Source organism: Triturus cristatus, chromosome 7 (assembly GCF_964204655.1).
Source record: "Triturus cristatus chromosome 7, aTriCri1.1, whole genome shotgun sequence".
Lineage (NCBI taxonomy): Eukaryota > Metazoa > Chordata > Amphibia > Caudata > Salamandridae > Triturus > Triturus cristatus.
In genome coordinates, this window is record NC_140590.1 from 1,853,607,592 (window position 1) to 1,853,625,648 (window position 18,057).

Sequence of the window (18,057 nt, forward strand, 5' to 3'; positions counted from 1 at the left end):
AGTCCCCTGCCTCATAGTCTAGGCGCCTCATGCATATGTTTGACCCAAATCATCATGCAGATATGAAGTCAAAGATCGGTTGACATGGCCCACCAACTTCTTTGATGAGACAGTATTTGAGACATTGGCCATCTCATGAAGTAGTGTCACAGCAACTGTTATTTTAATATCAATACCACAGGATGCGGATATGTGATGTGGAACTGTGACCAGATCAGCAATAAAATCTGGCAGCACATCAAATACAAAACAACCATTGGCAAAGCCAATAGGTCTCGCCTTTTTGGCTTTGCCAATAAGGTGCATTGACATGAACATGCTTCTGTTTATCACGATGTTGCTGGCGGACACGTCATTCTGTAGGTATGCACATGCATGAGTCAACATGCATGCACACATGTCAACACACAAGCGCACACAAGCACACACCTATGGAATGCTCTGGCTGCCATTTAAAAATATGTATATTTACAGTTACAACATGCAGATGCCACTTGGAGCAGTAAATAAAAAAACGTAGTTGTTGAAATGTTTGTGGCAGCGGAGTGCTCCCAAAAAAAAATGGCTTCTGCGAGGCCCTCCCAAAAAATGTTTGTTTTTTGAAAGTTTTTTTTTTTTTTTAAGGATAGCGATTTGGGAGCAACGAAGGAATGGATGAGAGAGAAGTAACAAGTAGGTGGCAGACCAACAGAGGAGCTTGAGGCCAGAGGGAAAGAATAAATAATAAAAAAGAAAGCCAGGGAGGTAAAGCAATGTACTGATGAGGGAGGAGGGGGCAAAACAGCGTGCATAGGGTGGTGGCAGGTATGGAATGGGAGATGCAGGACGCGGGAGAGAGCAAGATCAGCCATCATGTTCCTGAGACCTCTATCAATCTGTATGCTAAGGTACCTAAGGTCTGTAGGAAGCCACTTAAGTGGCGATGTATCTCATGATGGATAGTTGGATCTATCTGGGGACAACTTCACACTTATCCCAATTGATCCTGTATCCTGAAAGTTAAATAACAGGATGGGATAGCTGTATCTGGTGTGGATGAAGCCAGACTCTGCTTACATTAATACTTTCTGTTCCTCTGCGGACGTTTGGATGCTGCAAAAACTGCCTGATTGTCTGACGACTGCAACAAGTTTCAAGTGCAAGAGTGAAGAGGGGAGGGGACAGCAGACATCCTTGGCATGGTCCCCTCTAGATCTGGAATGTACATACAAGAGGCCTGAGCAGCGGATGAATAATACATCCGTTTATAGCACTTTTTAGCATTCTGAAGAACGCGCCACACTCCACACAATCAAATGCCTTTCCAACACCGAATGAAAGCATCAGTGGACAGTGTTCATCAGCAGTTGTTGCAGCGTTCCAAGCTCATCTTGGGAGGAGCTGTATGATACGAAGCCCACCTGGGATAACTGTAAGAGTGTTGAAATCACCTTGAGTAGTTTGTCCGAAAGGAACTGGACTAGAATCTTTGCGTCTGTATTAATCAAAGAGATGGACCCTATGCATTGCAATGAGTCTCTCCCTTCTTCTCGTAGGAAAGATACTGTGGCCTTATTATGATCAGGCATGGGTAGGCCAGTGGCTTTACATTTTTCCTCATTTGGGGGAGGACTATGGCTGGTTTGAGGCCGTCACTCTTATAGAATTCAGTGGGTAAGCAATCTTGACCAAGCACTATGCCCATTGGGAGGTCACCAGTGACTCTAGATATGTGTCTGAGATTCAATGGCACAATCTTGCATCAATCTCTCAGAATTTCCTGTGGTGGCCAAATGATCTGTATACACTGTTACACTGAGGTTCCAGCCTTCCAGTTGTCGATTTGGTCATTCCAAAGTTCGTGATAAGTCTGGAAAATTCAGAGAAGAAATGACTCTTGGTGCAGTTAGGTGCATAGATAAAGCCTAAGATTATGGTTGTGTTTTAGGGAGAAAATTCACGAAGACATAGCGATCTTTCATGCCTACCCACATTTCCAGTATCTTGACAGGAAGTGATTTTGTGGATAGCACTGCAACACTGAAGTCTGCAAGGCCTCCAGATGTTCAGCTCTCCCCAGGTTTATTGCAGGCAAGCAGATTACCTTTCCCACGCAGCTCTTTTTCAGTTTCTGTGCCTCTACCAGCGTTAAGTGAGTCTCTTGTATTAGAGCAATGTCCGGGGATTTTAAGTCGAACCAAGAAAACATCTTGGTAGATAATGTGTTAGAGATCGGTCACACACTGTTGAAATGGGACATTAAACAGCACAGGGTATCTGTGTCTCATAAGAAGACACTCACAGAGTCTTTCATTTAAGGGGAGGGGCCCGAAAAGGATAAGAAAGGTGGGTCATGAGTTGGGAGGAGAGAGCGTGGAATATACAGTGTTGTCGCAGATCACCTGGGCTTACTATAAATGTGGGAGGGCAAACTACCACGAGCAGGAATCTTACGGCTTCTGAGAATGCTGCGTAACCTCATGGCCTGAGGTGGATGTAAAGGGCACCACAACCAGGTGCATCATTAGTCAAGGAGGAGAGAGAGATTGAGGTATGGCATACCTGGAGGGCTCGAGAGGGTCATACCTATTACTTGGGTGAAAGATGGGAAGTCTTGTGTATCACGTCAAGGCTCTGCAGGATTTCTGCGGGCAGTTCTGCACTTTGGTTTTGGGGTTCATTTGTTAAATAGAGATAGTCAGTTTCTTTTTTAATACAAATAACCTCAAATATTACACTTGCAATGTAATTTATAAGATTTAAGAATGGTATCAATGCAAGAAGCAGTAATTTCATGATAATGTCAAAGGTGCAGATGAACTCATGTTACACAGTACAAAATATTGGCATGTAGGCATCTAGGGGGTTACACATCTTATCATGTGTACACAGCAGGCGATATTGTCATGTGCATGGTCATATACAGAGTGCTCTGCGATAAACCTTGTTTTTAAACTCTTTACTCAGTGCACTTTAACATACTTATCACTTGGACCCAGGAAGGGTAGCCCTTCTTTAAGGCCAGTTCAGTGTCCCAACAAAGACATCTCCGGCCCTCTGACCGAGCACAGGAGAATAAAAGTCAAAGGCCAACAGAGCCAAGCTGAGCACACTGCTGTCGCGGCAGCAGGCCAGGGGCCTTCCTAATTGTTCCTTGTTATGTTATGTTATGTTATAATTTGATAAAGCGCAAGCAGCTGCCCTAGCAAAGAGGCGTCCCGGCGCTAAAGAACCATGGAAACTCAGCGGAGGGCAGAAGAGAAAGCAACTAGGAGGCCTAAAGGGAGGGGAATAGGTGAGTTTTGACGGCTTTCCGGAAGGCAGACAGATTTTCCAAAGAGCGAATGTTCGCTGGCAGGGTGTTCCAAAGTTTGGCTCCCAGCACTCTGAAAGAACGTCCACCAGTGCGGGCTAGCTTTGTGCGGGGGACCATCAGCAGATGTTGGCCTAGAGAGCGCAGGTTGCGCTGAGGCACATAAGGTGTGAGGAGTGATCGGAGAAGATCTGGGCGTCCAGTTTTAAGGATTTTAAAGATCATGATAAGGGTTTTAAACTGGATTCGAGATTCGATGGGGAGCCAGTGCAGCTTTCGGATTGTGGCTTTGGCTGAACATCTGCGTGGAAGACCGACCAAGGTTCTTGCCGCGGTGTTCTGTACACGTTGCAATCGTGCTATCTCCGCTTTGGGGGCGCCCAGAAGTAAGACATTAGCGTAGTCCAAGCGGGAGAGAATTGTGGCTTGGACAATCACATGGCGAAACTTGGGGTCGAAGAAGCCGAGTATGGGATTGAGGCTCCTCAACAGGCCAACACAGGTGGCCGCTACTTTTTTTGTGTGGGTCTGGAAATTAAGCGAGGAGTCCATCCATACGCCAAGGTTTTTGACCAAGGATTTGGGGGGTGGAATGGTGCCCAACGACGAAGGCCACCAGTGTTGATTCCAGTGGCTAGTGTTCTTTCCAAGGAGCAGCACCTCCGTCTTGCCTACATTGAGCTGCAGGCAGTTGTCTGTCATCCACTGGGCCACTGCAGCCATACCATCTCTGAACCTTGCGGCTGAGGTGGATGGACCTTCGGTGAGAATGATGGCCAACTGTGTGTCATCGGCGTATGACACCAGCGTGAGGTCCCATTCTCTGGCCACTGCCGCAAGTGGTTGCACATATATGTTGAAAAGGGATGGGCTGAGTGCAGAGCCCTGAGGGACTCCCTGTCCGATGGAGTGGGGCTGGGAGAGGTATGGAGGAGCTGATACCCGGAAAGTTCTGTCTTTCAGGAAGGAGCGGAACCATTCCAGGGCAGGACCTGAGATTCCCACCGTGACCAGTCGATTTAAGAGAATGTTATGAGATACCGTGTCAAAGGCGGCGCTGGATTCCAATAGGATCAGCGCAGCACTTTGGCCGGCATCAAGTATCGTCCGGAGATGTTCCGATGTGGCTAGGAGGGCAGACTCAGTGCTGTGGCCCGGCCTAAACCCGTTTTGGGATGGATCTAAGATGTTATTTTGATCCATGTGTTTAGACAGGATGATGTTTACGTGGGCCTCTGCAAGTTTGGACAGCCATGGAAGCAGTGAGATGGTCTAAAATTCTCCAATTTGGAGGGGTCAAGGGTCGGTTTTTTAATGATGGGAGAAACCCATGCTTGTTTCCAAGCAGTCGGGACACTGGCCGAGGAGAAAGAAAGGTTCAATATGAACGCCGGGGAAGGCAGAAAAAAGTCTAGGGATTCGATGAAATGAGCCGGTCTCATAGGGTCTGCCGGGGAACCTGATTTGACCTTCCTACATAGTTTAGTGAGGTCCTCATGAGAGACTTCATGCATGTGCCTCAGCATGGTGCCATTGCTGATGGATGTAGAGGAGCTGGGCGATGTAGCGGAGTGCAGTGGGAAGGATTTATAGATTTTTTGCACTTTTTCAATGAAGAATGTGGCAAGGTCCTCACATTGCTGCGCAGAAGTAATGATGGAGGGAGGAGATCTGCTACTCTGCAGTTCCTCTACTAGTTTGAAAACAACCTTGGCGGGGTTAGGGCTGGTGTTAATTTCTTCAACATAGAAGGCGGCGCGTGCGGAACAGATAGCTTTATGGTATAGCTTTTGTTTGGACAGATAGAGCGCTTTGTCTCGGTCATTGTATTCTCGCCTCCAGGCTGTCTCGGCTTTCTTACATTCCTTCCGCATGGATTTCAGGGTGTTGTTATACCATGGATTGGAGGGGGAGCTGCGTCCCTTAGTCCATTTGAGAGGGATGAGGGCATCTAGTCCCTTAGTGATCCAGTCATGGAAGGCAGCATATGTTGTGTTAATGTTTATATGTGCCCCTTGATGGAATTCTCCTAGGGTGGACTGCAGGTCCCTGGGTTCAAGTTTGTGCCATGATCTTTTTAGGCGGCGGGTAGGCTCAGCCTTGTTGAACGTTTCCTTAATCAATATGGTGAATTTAATTAAATAATGGTCTGTCCATCCCATAGGTTTGGGCGCCTCGGTTATAGTCTCTGGGATGTTGGTGAAGACAGGGTCTAATATATGTCCAGCAGAGTGGGTAGCGTCCTGGATCAGAGGATAGAGTTGTAGGGCTGACAGGTCGGCCAGGAGGTTTTTAATGGTGGGATCTTGGTTCCGGTCGAAATGGAGATTGAGGTCTCCTAGTATTGTGAAGTTTGCTGAGCCCACCACAAGGGTGTTCGCCACTTCAAGGAGAGCGTCAGTGAATGTAGACGTAGGTCCGGGGGGTCGATAGATGTACAGGCCAGAAAGGGAGAAGTGAGGGCCCGTCGTGATCTGAAAGCGAGCACTTTCACAGCTCGAGATGTTTTCTTTAATAAAGGAGCAGAGAAATTGCTTTTTGTAGATGACGGCAATGCCGCCACCTCTGGTGTCTCTATTTATCGATTTCATGTGGTAGTTCTCTGGGAGCGTGAGGTTAGAAACACTAGTCATATCGTCATGGAGCCAGGTTTAGCAAATGAAGAGAATGTCAGGCTTCTCTTCGAGTAGGAGAGTATTAACCTCTGGGTGGTGTTTATAGAGAGACATAACATTAAGTTGTAAGATGGTAAGAGGGGTTTGTTTAAGCGCAACTGAGAGATGCCTAGGTAGACAAGGGCTGGGAGTAGAAAAGTGACAGGAAATACATTGAAGGCATGTCTGTCCGAGATGTCCGGATATCGTCTCGCAGCTCTTTCCAGGGTTCAGGGCGACAAGGCGTTCTCTATCATAGTGGTAGGCTTCCCGTGTAGCTTGGCCAGGGGGACAGGCGAGAGGCGATGTCTTGGCGATGACGGGCGTAGACGGGCTTGCCTTAGGCGCGCCTTCGGCGCGCAAACGGCACGCCCGCTGCGCCCGTCCGCTGCGCGCACGGTGGTAGCACATGTTATCAAGGAGGTGAAGAGGGGTGGGGGGCGTGGCCTAAAGTGGCCGTGGCCTCGCCGGCAATGGCGGCAGGGATTGTTTTGGCCTTGAGTCTGCAACAGCGCTGAATCCGCTGTGTGGTTAGCTTCAGTGTCAGGCAGCAGAGTCCTGATGTGCCAGGAAGTGCAGTAAGTGATTAAAATAAGAACAAATTAGAACACACAAGTTTTTTTTAAAAAGCACCGTAGCGCTCCTGGCTTCCGCCTCAGGAGGGTACGTGGGTGCAGAAGATAGTCAATCAGGTGGGACAAGTATAGCAGTGGGAGGAAAGGGTTCTGCTCTACCTTCACAAATGGTATTCCTCCGGCCGGCAACAACAAGCTAACGAAGTCCAGAAGATGGGTGTTTTGGGGGGGGGGGGGAAGTCTTTACTGATGATACCCATTTTGCTAAGGAAATTGAGTGGACAAACGATTTCAAGGTAGGAAATAAAGCCGACATGAAGATAAGTGCACCAGGGGATCACAGTGAGGCAATATATGAATCAAGTACTCCACTCTATCAACTTGCAGGTTTTTTGGAAAATTCACCCCTATCGCAAGACGTCAGCACACAATATCAGGAAGGTGATGCATCGGAGAGGGTTAGAAACTCTTTCAGGGCCCACGGGCAAGCAGGAGTTACTGGAGCCAACTGTGGGAGTTGTGGCCTTTTACTCCTGATGTTCGGCGCCCGACCTACTATGCGTCCTCAGTAATGGAGCCAAATACTATCCCTTCAATACTTGGCTTTCAGTGAGAGCGGGGGTCGAGCCGTCCAAAGATCTTCACGGGGAGATAACTGCAAGGTATGCAAGGGCTCTTACTTCAAAATACCCCCTAGCAATTCCAATAAGACAGCTGTCCAGTCTAATACTAACCTTTAGTGTATTTATTACACATACTAAATAATGCACACCGTAGTCTCTCAGGCAGTGGCCCCCACCAGGGTGTGGGCCTTCTCACCCCACCATGCTACATTCTGCATCCTTGGCGTAATCTAGGAGGTGATCCCACTTCATGCCCACACCAGCAATGTACATCAAAGTCTGGCTTTGGCCTTTAAAGTTTTTCAGCTCTACAGGAAGGAAAACCACCAAGCTCCAACAAGTGTCACATGGGCCTACTGACCGGTTTACACCTTACCCCAACAGTAACCTTCAGGTGCTGTGGTGCTTCTCTCCACAAAGCTCCAAAGTGAGCAGCTCACCCCTCACACTTCCCGCTGTCAACAGGATCAATGCATTGGGGCAGTTGCAGATGGTGACAGCTTTCAGATGCTCTTTCTTCGCGATTCATGATGGTAGGTTGGTGAAGCAGCAACGTCCCTGCAGATGGCTTCTGGACTTACCCATGAGCCCCTCGGCTTGTCGCAGGGACTCCTCCCCCACAGCGATGGCCCCAACATTCTTAGTGCCCCCTCTGGCACATGCGGGTCACAGATACGGGGGAAGTCCTGATCAGGTTGGATCCTCTGTGTGACGGCCCCAATAGTCTCAGCGACCGCCTCCCGGCACATGGGAGTCACAGACAGGGCGATGGGCTACAATCTCAGCTGCACGGTGATGGCCCTCAGCCTCAGTTGTACGGGCCATGGCCCCAAGAATCCCACTGGCCCTCCTCCTGGCACATGGGAGTCATAGACAGGGCCATGGGCTTCAATCTCAGCTGCACGGTGATGGCCCTCAGCCACAGTTGTACGGGCGATGGCCCAAACAATCCCACTGGCCCTCCTCTTGGCACATGGGAGTCACAGACAGGGCGATGGGCTACAATCTCAGCTGCACGGTGATGGCCCTCGACCTCAGTTGTAAGGGCGATGGCCCCAACAATCCCACTGGCCCTCCTCCTGGCACATGGGAGTCACAGACAGGGCTATGGGCTACAATGTCAGCTGCACGGTGATGGCACTGGGCCTCAGTTGTATGGGCGATGGCCCAAACAATCCCACTGGCCCTCCTCCTGGCACATGGGAGTCACAGACAGGGCAATGGCCTACAATCTCAGCGCCATGGTGATGGCCCTCGGCCTCAGTTGTACGGGCGATGGCCCCAACAATGTCACTGGCCTGCTCCTGGCACATGGGAGTCACAGACAGGGCGATAGGCTACAATCTCAGCTGCACGGTGATGGCCCTCGGCCTCAGTAGTACGGGCGATGGCCTCAACAATCCCACTAGCCCTGCTCCTGGCACATGGGAGTCACAGACAGGGCGATGGGCTACAATCTCAGCTGCACGGAGATGGCCCTCGGCCTTAGTAGTACGGGTGATGGCCACAACAATCCCACTGGCTCTCCTCCTGGCACATGGGAGTCACAGATAGGGCGATGGGCTACAATGTCAGCTGCACGGTGATGGCGCTCGGCCTCAGTTGTACGGGCGATAGCCCCAACAATCCCACTGGCCCTCCTCCTGGCACATGGGAGTCACAGACAGGGCGATGGGCTACAATCTCAGCTGTACGGTGATCGCCCTTGGCCTCAGTTGTACAGGTGATGGCCCCAACAATCCCACTGGCTCTCCTCCTGGCACATGGGAGTCACAGACAGGGCGATGGGCTACAATCTCAGCGGCACGGTGATGGCCCTCAGCCTCAGTTTTACGGGTGTTGGCCCCACCAATCCCAGTGGCCCTCCTCCTGGCACATGGGAGTCACAGACAGGGCGATTGGCTACAATCTCAGCGGCATGGTGATGGCCCTCGGCCTCAGTTGTACGGGCGATGGCCCCAACAATGCCACTGGCCTGCTCCTGGCACATGGGAGTCACAGACAGGGCGATGGGCTACAATCTCAGCTGCACGGTGATGGCCCTCGGCCTCAGTAGTACGAGTGTTGGCCCCAACAATCCCACTGGCCCTCCTCCTGGCACATGGGAGTCACAGACAGGGCGATGGGCTACAATCTCAGCTGCACAGTGATGGCCCTCGGACTCAGTAGTACGGGCAATGGCCCCAACAATCCCACTGGCCCTCCTCCTGGCACATGGGAGTCACAGACAGGGCGATGGGCTACAATCTCAGCTGCACTGTGATGGCCCTCGGTCTTAGTTGTACGGGCGATGGCCCCAACAATCCCACTGGCCCTGCTCCTGGCACATGGGAGTCACAGACAGGGCGATGGGCTACAATCTCAGCGGCACTGTGATGGCCCTCGGCCTCAGTTGTACAGACGATGGACCCAACAATCCCAGAGGCCCTCATCCTTGCATACAGAAATCACAGACGCAGGCAAAGGACCAAACAAGATCAGCGTCACTGGGATACAGCCTGCAACTTCACAGGAGCCTAGATGGGGTTTGCTGACTTCCGCAAGAGAGACAACAGCTCTCGTAAGACTGGTCCCAACTGAACCGTGCACATCACACTCTGTTCACCAGGATCCACTCACTAGGATCCCACTCTGCTCACCAGGATCCACTCGCTAGGGTCCCCTCTGTACCTCGCTTCCTTCAGGTGGTTTCCTCCTGCTCACAGGTTACACATGTCTTGGCAGGAAGGCAGAAGGCTGGTGCTCCAGACACAGCGCAAGTGTTCCTGGCTCCTATGTGATGGCCCTCACCAGATGGGAGACTGGCAGATCTTGGTCCTCAGTTCTGATTCTAACAGCAAGAAGTCTTGGCAATCCTCCCTCCCTCTCCTGATGCGTTGGTGCTCTTCAACAAAGTATGAGGCACATGGGCTTACTTTTATACTCCAAACCCAGACATATATGTGATTTAGTGTCTGGCCTTTAAAATTTGTGTTAGAGGCGTCAGCAACTTTGAAGTGCACTTTCCTCTGCACTGCCCTCTGTCAAAGGGACAGTCTGAAACAGCAGGGTAGGACTGGCTCAGATTCCGAGTGAACCAGAACACAGGCCAAGGGAGTAACCGAGTATCACGTCTGGCTGTCATCTTCCACTGAAATATACCACATACAGGTTAATGGACTAAGCCTTACTCCCTCTCAGATTCCCCTATAGTGCCAACCTTATCAGTCTCACCATGAACCGAGGGCCCACTATCCAGTAACTGTTCACGGAATCAGAGAGCCCTTTGAGTGTACAGAGGTTGTCCAGCTCCTTTCTCTTTAGTGTGTGTGTCCACCCAGGTCCTCAGGAGTATCAGCAATACACTTCTGCTGCCTGGAGATTAGAGTCCTCACTGCCCCAGCCTCTCCAGGCCCTGAATCTCCAAAGAGGAACCCACAGGCCTCCATGTACCATCCACAGTAACACACATGCAGCCCAGCATGCCCATACAAGTATCATGCACTGTCGGTGCTACCCATCATGTAGGCCAAGGGTGAGTTACATACACAGCAACTGAAGTTTACACCAGAGGGCCTGTAGGCCCGACTCCGGTCATACTGGTAAAAAAAGACCTGTTTCCATTACTGATTCGACTGAACACAAAACCATGTATGGTGCCACCACCGTGCTCATGTCACTTAACTCCAAGTAAGGGCAGTAACCCCCTATCTTCACATGGGCAGCGCACATGGTGAACCCCTCCCAGTCTAAGGATACTGCCTTAACCGTGTCACAGGCCTAGGTCGTGGTGTACACACATGATCCATTCTCATTCATAACCAAAACCAGAACCAGGGATCCAGACATCACTGTAGCTCAGGGCAGGGGTGCATGCCAGTCACCATGAAAGGGGCTTTTCCGTCCCAACAGGGAGGGACAGAAAAGACAAACCGAAAGGCTACCAAAGTCGTTATTAGTAACCTCTGTGCGAACCTTGATGCCAGTACACAAACCTTGAAATGGCATGCAGCAAAAGTAGACATACAAATGGATTTGCTACGGTTTTGGGCAAATTGTGTTGACAGCAAAATTATCCTCTTTGACACAGAAAGAAGAGGGCAGCTGTGTCTGTATAATAGAAAAGCAAATTGTGCTGCCAGTCCCAATGGTTCTATTGTGCATATAGTCAAGCAGGTAACATCAGAGCCCGGAAGGAGTACTTTGCAAGAACCCCTTGTTGAAGCAGTTATACAATATATAGGGAATGCAGGGAGTAAATAATCAGCCGACCGATCAGCAGGCGTAAAGAGCCATCATTATCCTCTTGTACTCTAAAACCCAATAGAGCATTTCTTACATCATCGAAAGGATAGAACGAAATTAATGATGCAACCAAGGACAAAGGGCTACATTTTAAGCAACCCCACGAGGCTACCAAGGAAGTCAGTTCAATAAAACATGATGTTCCACCTCCACCAGAAAAGTTCTAATAAAAAAAAAAAAGCAAGTTTAAATAAACTTCATAAAGCAGACAAGAAATCCCTTTTACGTCAATTGATTATGTGACAAGGTCTGAACCTCATAAGAGGGTATACCCACTTTTTCAGACTAATAACACAGCAGCGGGCAGGGACAGGCTCCACCAATAAGCGGGTACTAGTGGTGGAAGAACCCTTATATCGGGCAACACCTACCACTAACCCAAAAATGGGTAATTTAGACTAATGGATGATATAGTTATAAAAACAGACCACTCATTTGGTCACTTCGATGAGAGGAACGCTGAAAATCCTGCAACAAGCAGAGAGCCCAATGAAGGGCTCAGTGAGCTGAAAAGTGGGTAGGTCAGGTGCCGAGTGGTGTTGTGCTGAGCATCTTAAATCCTCAGACAAGAGAATTAAAAGAGGAGGCGAAAAAGGAGTCACCATCAATATAACAAATCGTGAAGATGGGAATCTCAAGAATATGTTTAGGTGAAGGGCATCTTTCCAATGAAAAAAGTGCTAGGATATTCCAGTCCACAAGAGAACATTTTCAGATTAGGGAGCAAGAGGATGAAATGCACATCATTGCAGAAGATCACGACGTAAAGAAGAAATTCCATCTTGAAATCACATTTATGTTTAGCAGGAAGTGGTTGTAAAGGGAATTTACCTGAACAAGGCATTATTGTAGGTCCAGCTCGAATTGGAGAGGAACAACAAAAGAACAACCCATGAGTATGTAAACTCTGCCCACAAAGATGACCTGATGCGCCAGATCCGAACAGACAAAGCAGCTTTTCTCAAGGAGTAACGAAACGGCAATAATGTCATGCTGAAGAAGAGGACAATGGAAGATCTGAAACAAAATACTCTAAGTGTTTCACTGTAGAACCAAACCAACAACTGAAATATGTAATAGCCCAGAAGAAGACCGCGCAAAGTTACCCAGCAGAAGCAGAGCCTGGTGAATCTCCTTTATCACGTTCTTGTAAAGTTCCTTCTGGCATTCGTTCAAGAACTTCCAATCCTCTTCTGAAAAGTAGGCAGCAACATCATGGAATGTAATTTGTGCCTGGAACAGAAAGTTAAACATCACAAATTCAGTACATTTCGCGAGCAGACGAGTAAACGTACGGCTTTAAAAACCACTATTATAAATTAATGAAATAAAACTCATACATGGCAAGGTCAAGCTCTCTCACATGTCCCTGTGGATTTAGGGTTATGATCTCCATCAGAGGGCTCCCACACCTGTGCTATACAGGTGTGTTGTTGTGTTTTGTGGCTCTACATTGCTCCTCGTGGGGTGCTAGTTTAAGGAATATCTTCTAGACATATGTTGGCTTTCCTCAAAGCACTGGCTGGCTTCCACTACCACTAGCTGGACTTCCTCAACTAAACAGTGGTGATAGAAATGCCACCCACAGCGTAAGTACCTGCACCCCATCAGGTCAGAGGTTCTGACTGTAAAGAATACTCTGGTGCCCTCGGATTGGCCAGACTGGTAACACTTCTATGCGTGCTTGGTGTCATGATCCTAAGGTAGTGCACCACCACCGCCGCATAGGGAGGGTTTATCTGCTGAGTATTTACAAATGGAATTACACATCATCGTTCCAAGTCCTCCTCATGAATTTGAACACTCAATCTTTCAAAGGCTGTGCCAGAAAAGGCCATGTGCATCCGGGTCACACTAGTAAATCATTACAATATATTGTGCAGTTTTACCATGATATCATGTACGGACCCACATTTTCATTTCTGAGGTGGGCTGTGACAGCTCCCGAAGAGTCAAAGCAATCCAATGAATGCACCGGCTTCTGCAGGGGATCCATGGCTCGCCCACAGTAGCTGTACAAGAACCTAGGCCTTTCTCAGGGAATACTGTGTTTGTACAAAGACGCTAAAAGAGCATTCCAGTTAGAAAGAATGAATTCCGAACACCTCATCCAATTTAACTAAAAAGAATAAAATGTAGGTTATGTTATTAATTGCACTGCTACCTATACAGGAGCCCTAGAGCTGAGGGACAGTGTGAACAAGCCAGATGTAAGGGGGATGTTGAACATATAGCCAGGTCTTCAGGGCTTTCCTAAAGCACAGCAGGTTCTGAACAGAGCTAATTAAAGCATGTCTGCAGTTTGGCTGCTGAATTGAGAAGGCCCTGCAGTTGGACCAAGTCTGATCAAATCTGGTACGGAGAGCTGGGAAACATTGAAGGACCAAAGGGTGTGGCCGGGAACATGCCGTGCCAGCTTATTCCGAAGAGATTGACCAGTCTTATAACAGGCTCTGTGAACGTGACAGAGAGACTTGAAAGCAATCCTCTTTACCACTGGGAGCCAATGCAATGAGCCCAAAGCAGCAGAAGGTGAATCATGCCATGGAAGAGCATGAGCAAGTTTGGTTGGCACATCCTGAATGCACTGGAGTTTCTTTCACCTCTGACCACTCAAAATAGTCACCAGGCCCACTAAACAATAAGCTGCTACTGGGATAAGAGGCAAGATTTTTCCAGCAGCACGTGGACACCAGATGGTCAACTTGTCTTGCGATATGACAGGAAAAAACTGGCTTTTCCCGCATCTCCCTGGATCTGGTGACACGTCACGATGGAGGACAGAAATAGGATGGGAAGGGTCGCAATAGGGAGCTTTGGTAATCCAAACCACCTCGGTATGTCAGAGTTAAACTTTAGTGCATTTGAGCACAACCAGGAAGTGACCGCAAACTTGCAAAGATGGAAGGAGTCGACAGATGCAGACCCCAGTTGATTCACAGAGATGATTAATGGGTATTGTCTACATAATTCATGCAGCTAAGTTAAAAACTCATTAGAATCATCAGAGGACATCTGTAAATATTGAACAATGTGGGGATCAGTTCCGACCCCCGAGGGACTCCCTGCTGTAATGTTTTAAATTCTTCCATGTACAGTGCAGGGTACACATCTAACAACTATCCTTTAGGTAGGAATTGCACCATAGTTTAGCCAATCCATTGATGCCAGTCTCAGACAATCTGGTCAGGAGAACACAATGTGCCTCTGTGTCCAAGGCAGCTGACAATTCCAACAGAACTGAAGCTACCAGCTTTGCCCTGTTTGCCACCTGACGCAGTGTATCCAGGACAGGCAGCAAAGCTGCTTCGATACTGCGCCCTGGTCTGATCCCAGAGTGTACAGACTCCAGCATCTGGTCTTGGTCTAAAAAAAAATACCAGAGACATGCTTATTCACATGCTTCTCCAAGACTGTAATTGCAAGCAGGAGTTAGATAGACAGGTTTTGTCAGCATTAGGTTTAGCAATACAGGTAAGATAAGTGCATTTTTCCAGTCTAATGGAACAAAAACATTCGATAAAGGACAGCTGCAGACATTTAATTGTTAACATTGCACCAAAATGAAGAAAATTGGAAGTAGGGATCAGGCGCGCAACACCCATTGGACTCACAGGGCTTCAGCCCCCCCCCCCCCGTCGTGTGTGGCAGCCCGGGATGAGACAGCTTCCCAGCGCACGCACAGCCGCACCCGAGCACTTCACAGGTCTTTAAAAGACCATTTGCATGTTAATGAGGCATCGCTGTTGTTTCACCCCTTCTAAGAGCCCCTGCAGCTCCACTCTGCCTGTGGCTTTAAAAGAATCAGCCCCCCCCGAAATTTTACAACGTTACAACGACTTGCGCTGGACTGAGGAATAGTATGATTTACTATTCCAACTCCAGTTACAGTAGGGAAGGTGTTGGAATAGTAAATCATACTATTCCTTAGATTAGAGCGCCATCCAGCTCAAGTCATTGTAATGACTTGCGTTGTAATATGCGTTGCAAACTGTAATGACTTGCGTTGTAATATGCGTTGCAAAGATATTGCGATGTAAACACCGCGATGTAACCGATGTTTCCCTAGTTGTGTGGAAATCTGAAATAGTTTCCGTTAGCATAAGCTGAAGCCATCTTGCTTGTGGCATCCATTTTGCTGGCTTTGTAATTCTCCCATCCTCTGCTGCTCATCTTTTTCCCTGCCTGTGCTATTTTAGTTGACTTCCTGACTCAGCTAAAAGCAATATGCATGCTAAGAGTTTGTAGCTGCCAGAACACCTGGTCTCAGACTCAACTGTCAATCATTTTCTGCAGTTGTAAACAGTTCTGTTCCCCCTCCCACTTTGCTGACTAAGTGATCTCCCATCTGCCCATGTTTGTCGGTAACTATTCCTGTGTAGGTCTGTACCTTCTATTTGTATCCACATGCTTACCAGTGCAGAAAAAGCTGTATATAAGGCCTGTGTTCTGTGACTTCAATGTACTACCTCAGGCAGCGCTTGAGAGTGCTGTGTGGACGTGGTCCCACTCATGAGTGGTTAATAAACTTGTTATTTTAATTCCAGCTTCAGTGCCAATCTCTATTTTGTTGGTCTACAGACCCGTGGACAGAGAAGGGTGACCCCTGCACCGGTGTGCTCATTAAAAAATTTCCACTGTTGCCGCCCGACACGTGGGGCCTCCTCGAGGACGCGGCCGTCCGAAGGAGTGGTCTTGCCGGAATAGCGGAATATTACTGAGGAGAAGTCCTGCATGAGGAGTCCCTTGTCTTTGCAGCCGAAGTGATTTTTCGGGTTTTCACGATTTGACCCTCCAGGTGTTGGCCGGTCCCGACTGAGGTATCCTTTGGCGTTATTTTTGCAGTGACCATTAGGTCAACCAAGAGATTGGCAGTTGGTGGTTGGAGACTCTTGTTTGGTAAGGTCACTAAAGCGGCACTCTTTTTTGCTTGGCCAAGATTCTGGTTTGTTTGATTTATTTTTTGCCAAAGATAAAGGCAGGGAATGTGGAGATTTTTCTCTCCTTTGGAATATTTTGGAAAAGTAATATTTTATAAACATTTGGTAGCATGCCCGTTTCCAGCACACTCAGTAGGTTGTGTTGCTGTCTTGGTGGTACCAAAATCGATTTAGAAAGAAGTCAGCAGGCTCCCACAGAGGGGACGCCTAATAGACATATGTTTATTAAATACGGTATTTCTTCCATAATGTACACTGTGGAACAAATATACGAAAAAGGATCCTGATTTACAATGGCCTGTGAATGGGTCATTTGACTTTAAAAAGATTCAATAAGTAGAGCAGTGTTTATTCAAGAGAAAAAGTCGACAAGATATGTTTGATTGTGTACAAATGTGGGAGAATGAAGTGCAAGAGAGAGAGAGGACAGAAGAAGCTATAGCAGAAAAAGAACAGCGAAAAACGATATATCAAAAAGCGTTGGAATTAAAAAATAAAGAGATGAAGGCAATAAAAGAAAAAGAGGAAAGGTAGCGTTGTTTAAAGGTAACTGGCCAGTACCCTATTAGGCGCCCCATTTATCCCATACTTAATAAGACCTCAGGATGACTCAATTTTGTTACATCGACCTCCACCCCGTATAAATTTCCCTCTTCCCCAGAGAATGATCAAAATTTTTCCTCAGACGATAAAGACTTAGATAAGCAAGATGGGTGGCAGACTCGCTAAACTTTGCCTGTTGACGAAAAAGCCACTATCAGATCCACTGCTCGCAAAGAAGCTTGTGGGACTACTTCTGCTCCAGACCTTGTAGCGCGGGTTCAGCAATGGAAGGCTTTAGAGCACTTATATTTTGCAGAGAAGTTCACTTGGGAGGTAATACTTGGTTTTAGAAACGTTTCTAAAAACTTAGAGCCCACTGATATCAATTTTGATTATAAACAATTAAGTGATGGAACTTTTCTTTTTTCAAATATACCTGATCTAATTAGGCGAGTAGTTAAAATAAGACATGATACACTAGGTTTAAAAGTGGAGCAAAAATCAGCTAGTAAAGTTAAAACTGCACAAACAGTTCAGACCCCAGTGCAAAAAGATGAAGTTTTGGGGACAGACAACGACCCTAGTGATACTGTGGTTACTGTGAAACCAATGCGCGAAGCTGCGCCTTTGTAAGTTCCTCCGAGGGGTGCGGAAACAAGTGCCGATAAAGATTCAGATGATGCAAAAGGATATTTTGTCTATAATTTGGTCTATACTCCTTGGAATAGAGCAGATGTTATGGCTCTTAAGGCTGCTTTGCCTGACCCGCGAAAAATCCAGCTGCGTTCTATGAGGAAGTGGAAGGAGCCATTAGCACCTGCACTATGACCTTGCCAGATATCGATATGTTTTTTGGACTTATTTTGCCCTTTGATATGTGGGGAACAATTCGGAAAATAGATGATAATGTAGCATATGGTGATACTTGGGTGCATTTAGGAGAAAAAGATGCTGCACGGAGCCTGCGCAGAAACCCCAACAGGAGATATTAGATGAACCCAAAGCTATTGTGACCAAGTTGAAAACTCTCATACCCCCTAGGAAAATAGATTGGACTACGTTAGCGTCTTGTAAACAGAAAGCGGATGAGTTCATTTCTGATTTCTTTACACGATTTGAAGAGACATTCCATGACTTTAGTGGACA

At 47.8% G+C, this 18,057-nt stretch overlaps 1 protein-coding gene across 1 annotated transcript in view; it reads right to left on the reverse strand.

Annotated features, from left to right (window-relative positions):
* Nucleotides 1-18,057, reverse strand: part of LOC146813453 (uncharacterized) — a 316,204-nt gene that overhangs the window by 270,362 nt on the left and 27,785 nt on the right. Inside the window, exon 2 of the mRNA XM_085620211.1 lies at nucleotides 12,535-12,661. Within this exon, the coding sequence (XP_085476337.1) occupies nucleotides 12,535-12,661 (127 nt within the window). The remainder of the gene's footprint in view (nucleotides 1-12,534; nucleotides 12,662-18,057) is intronic.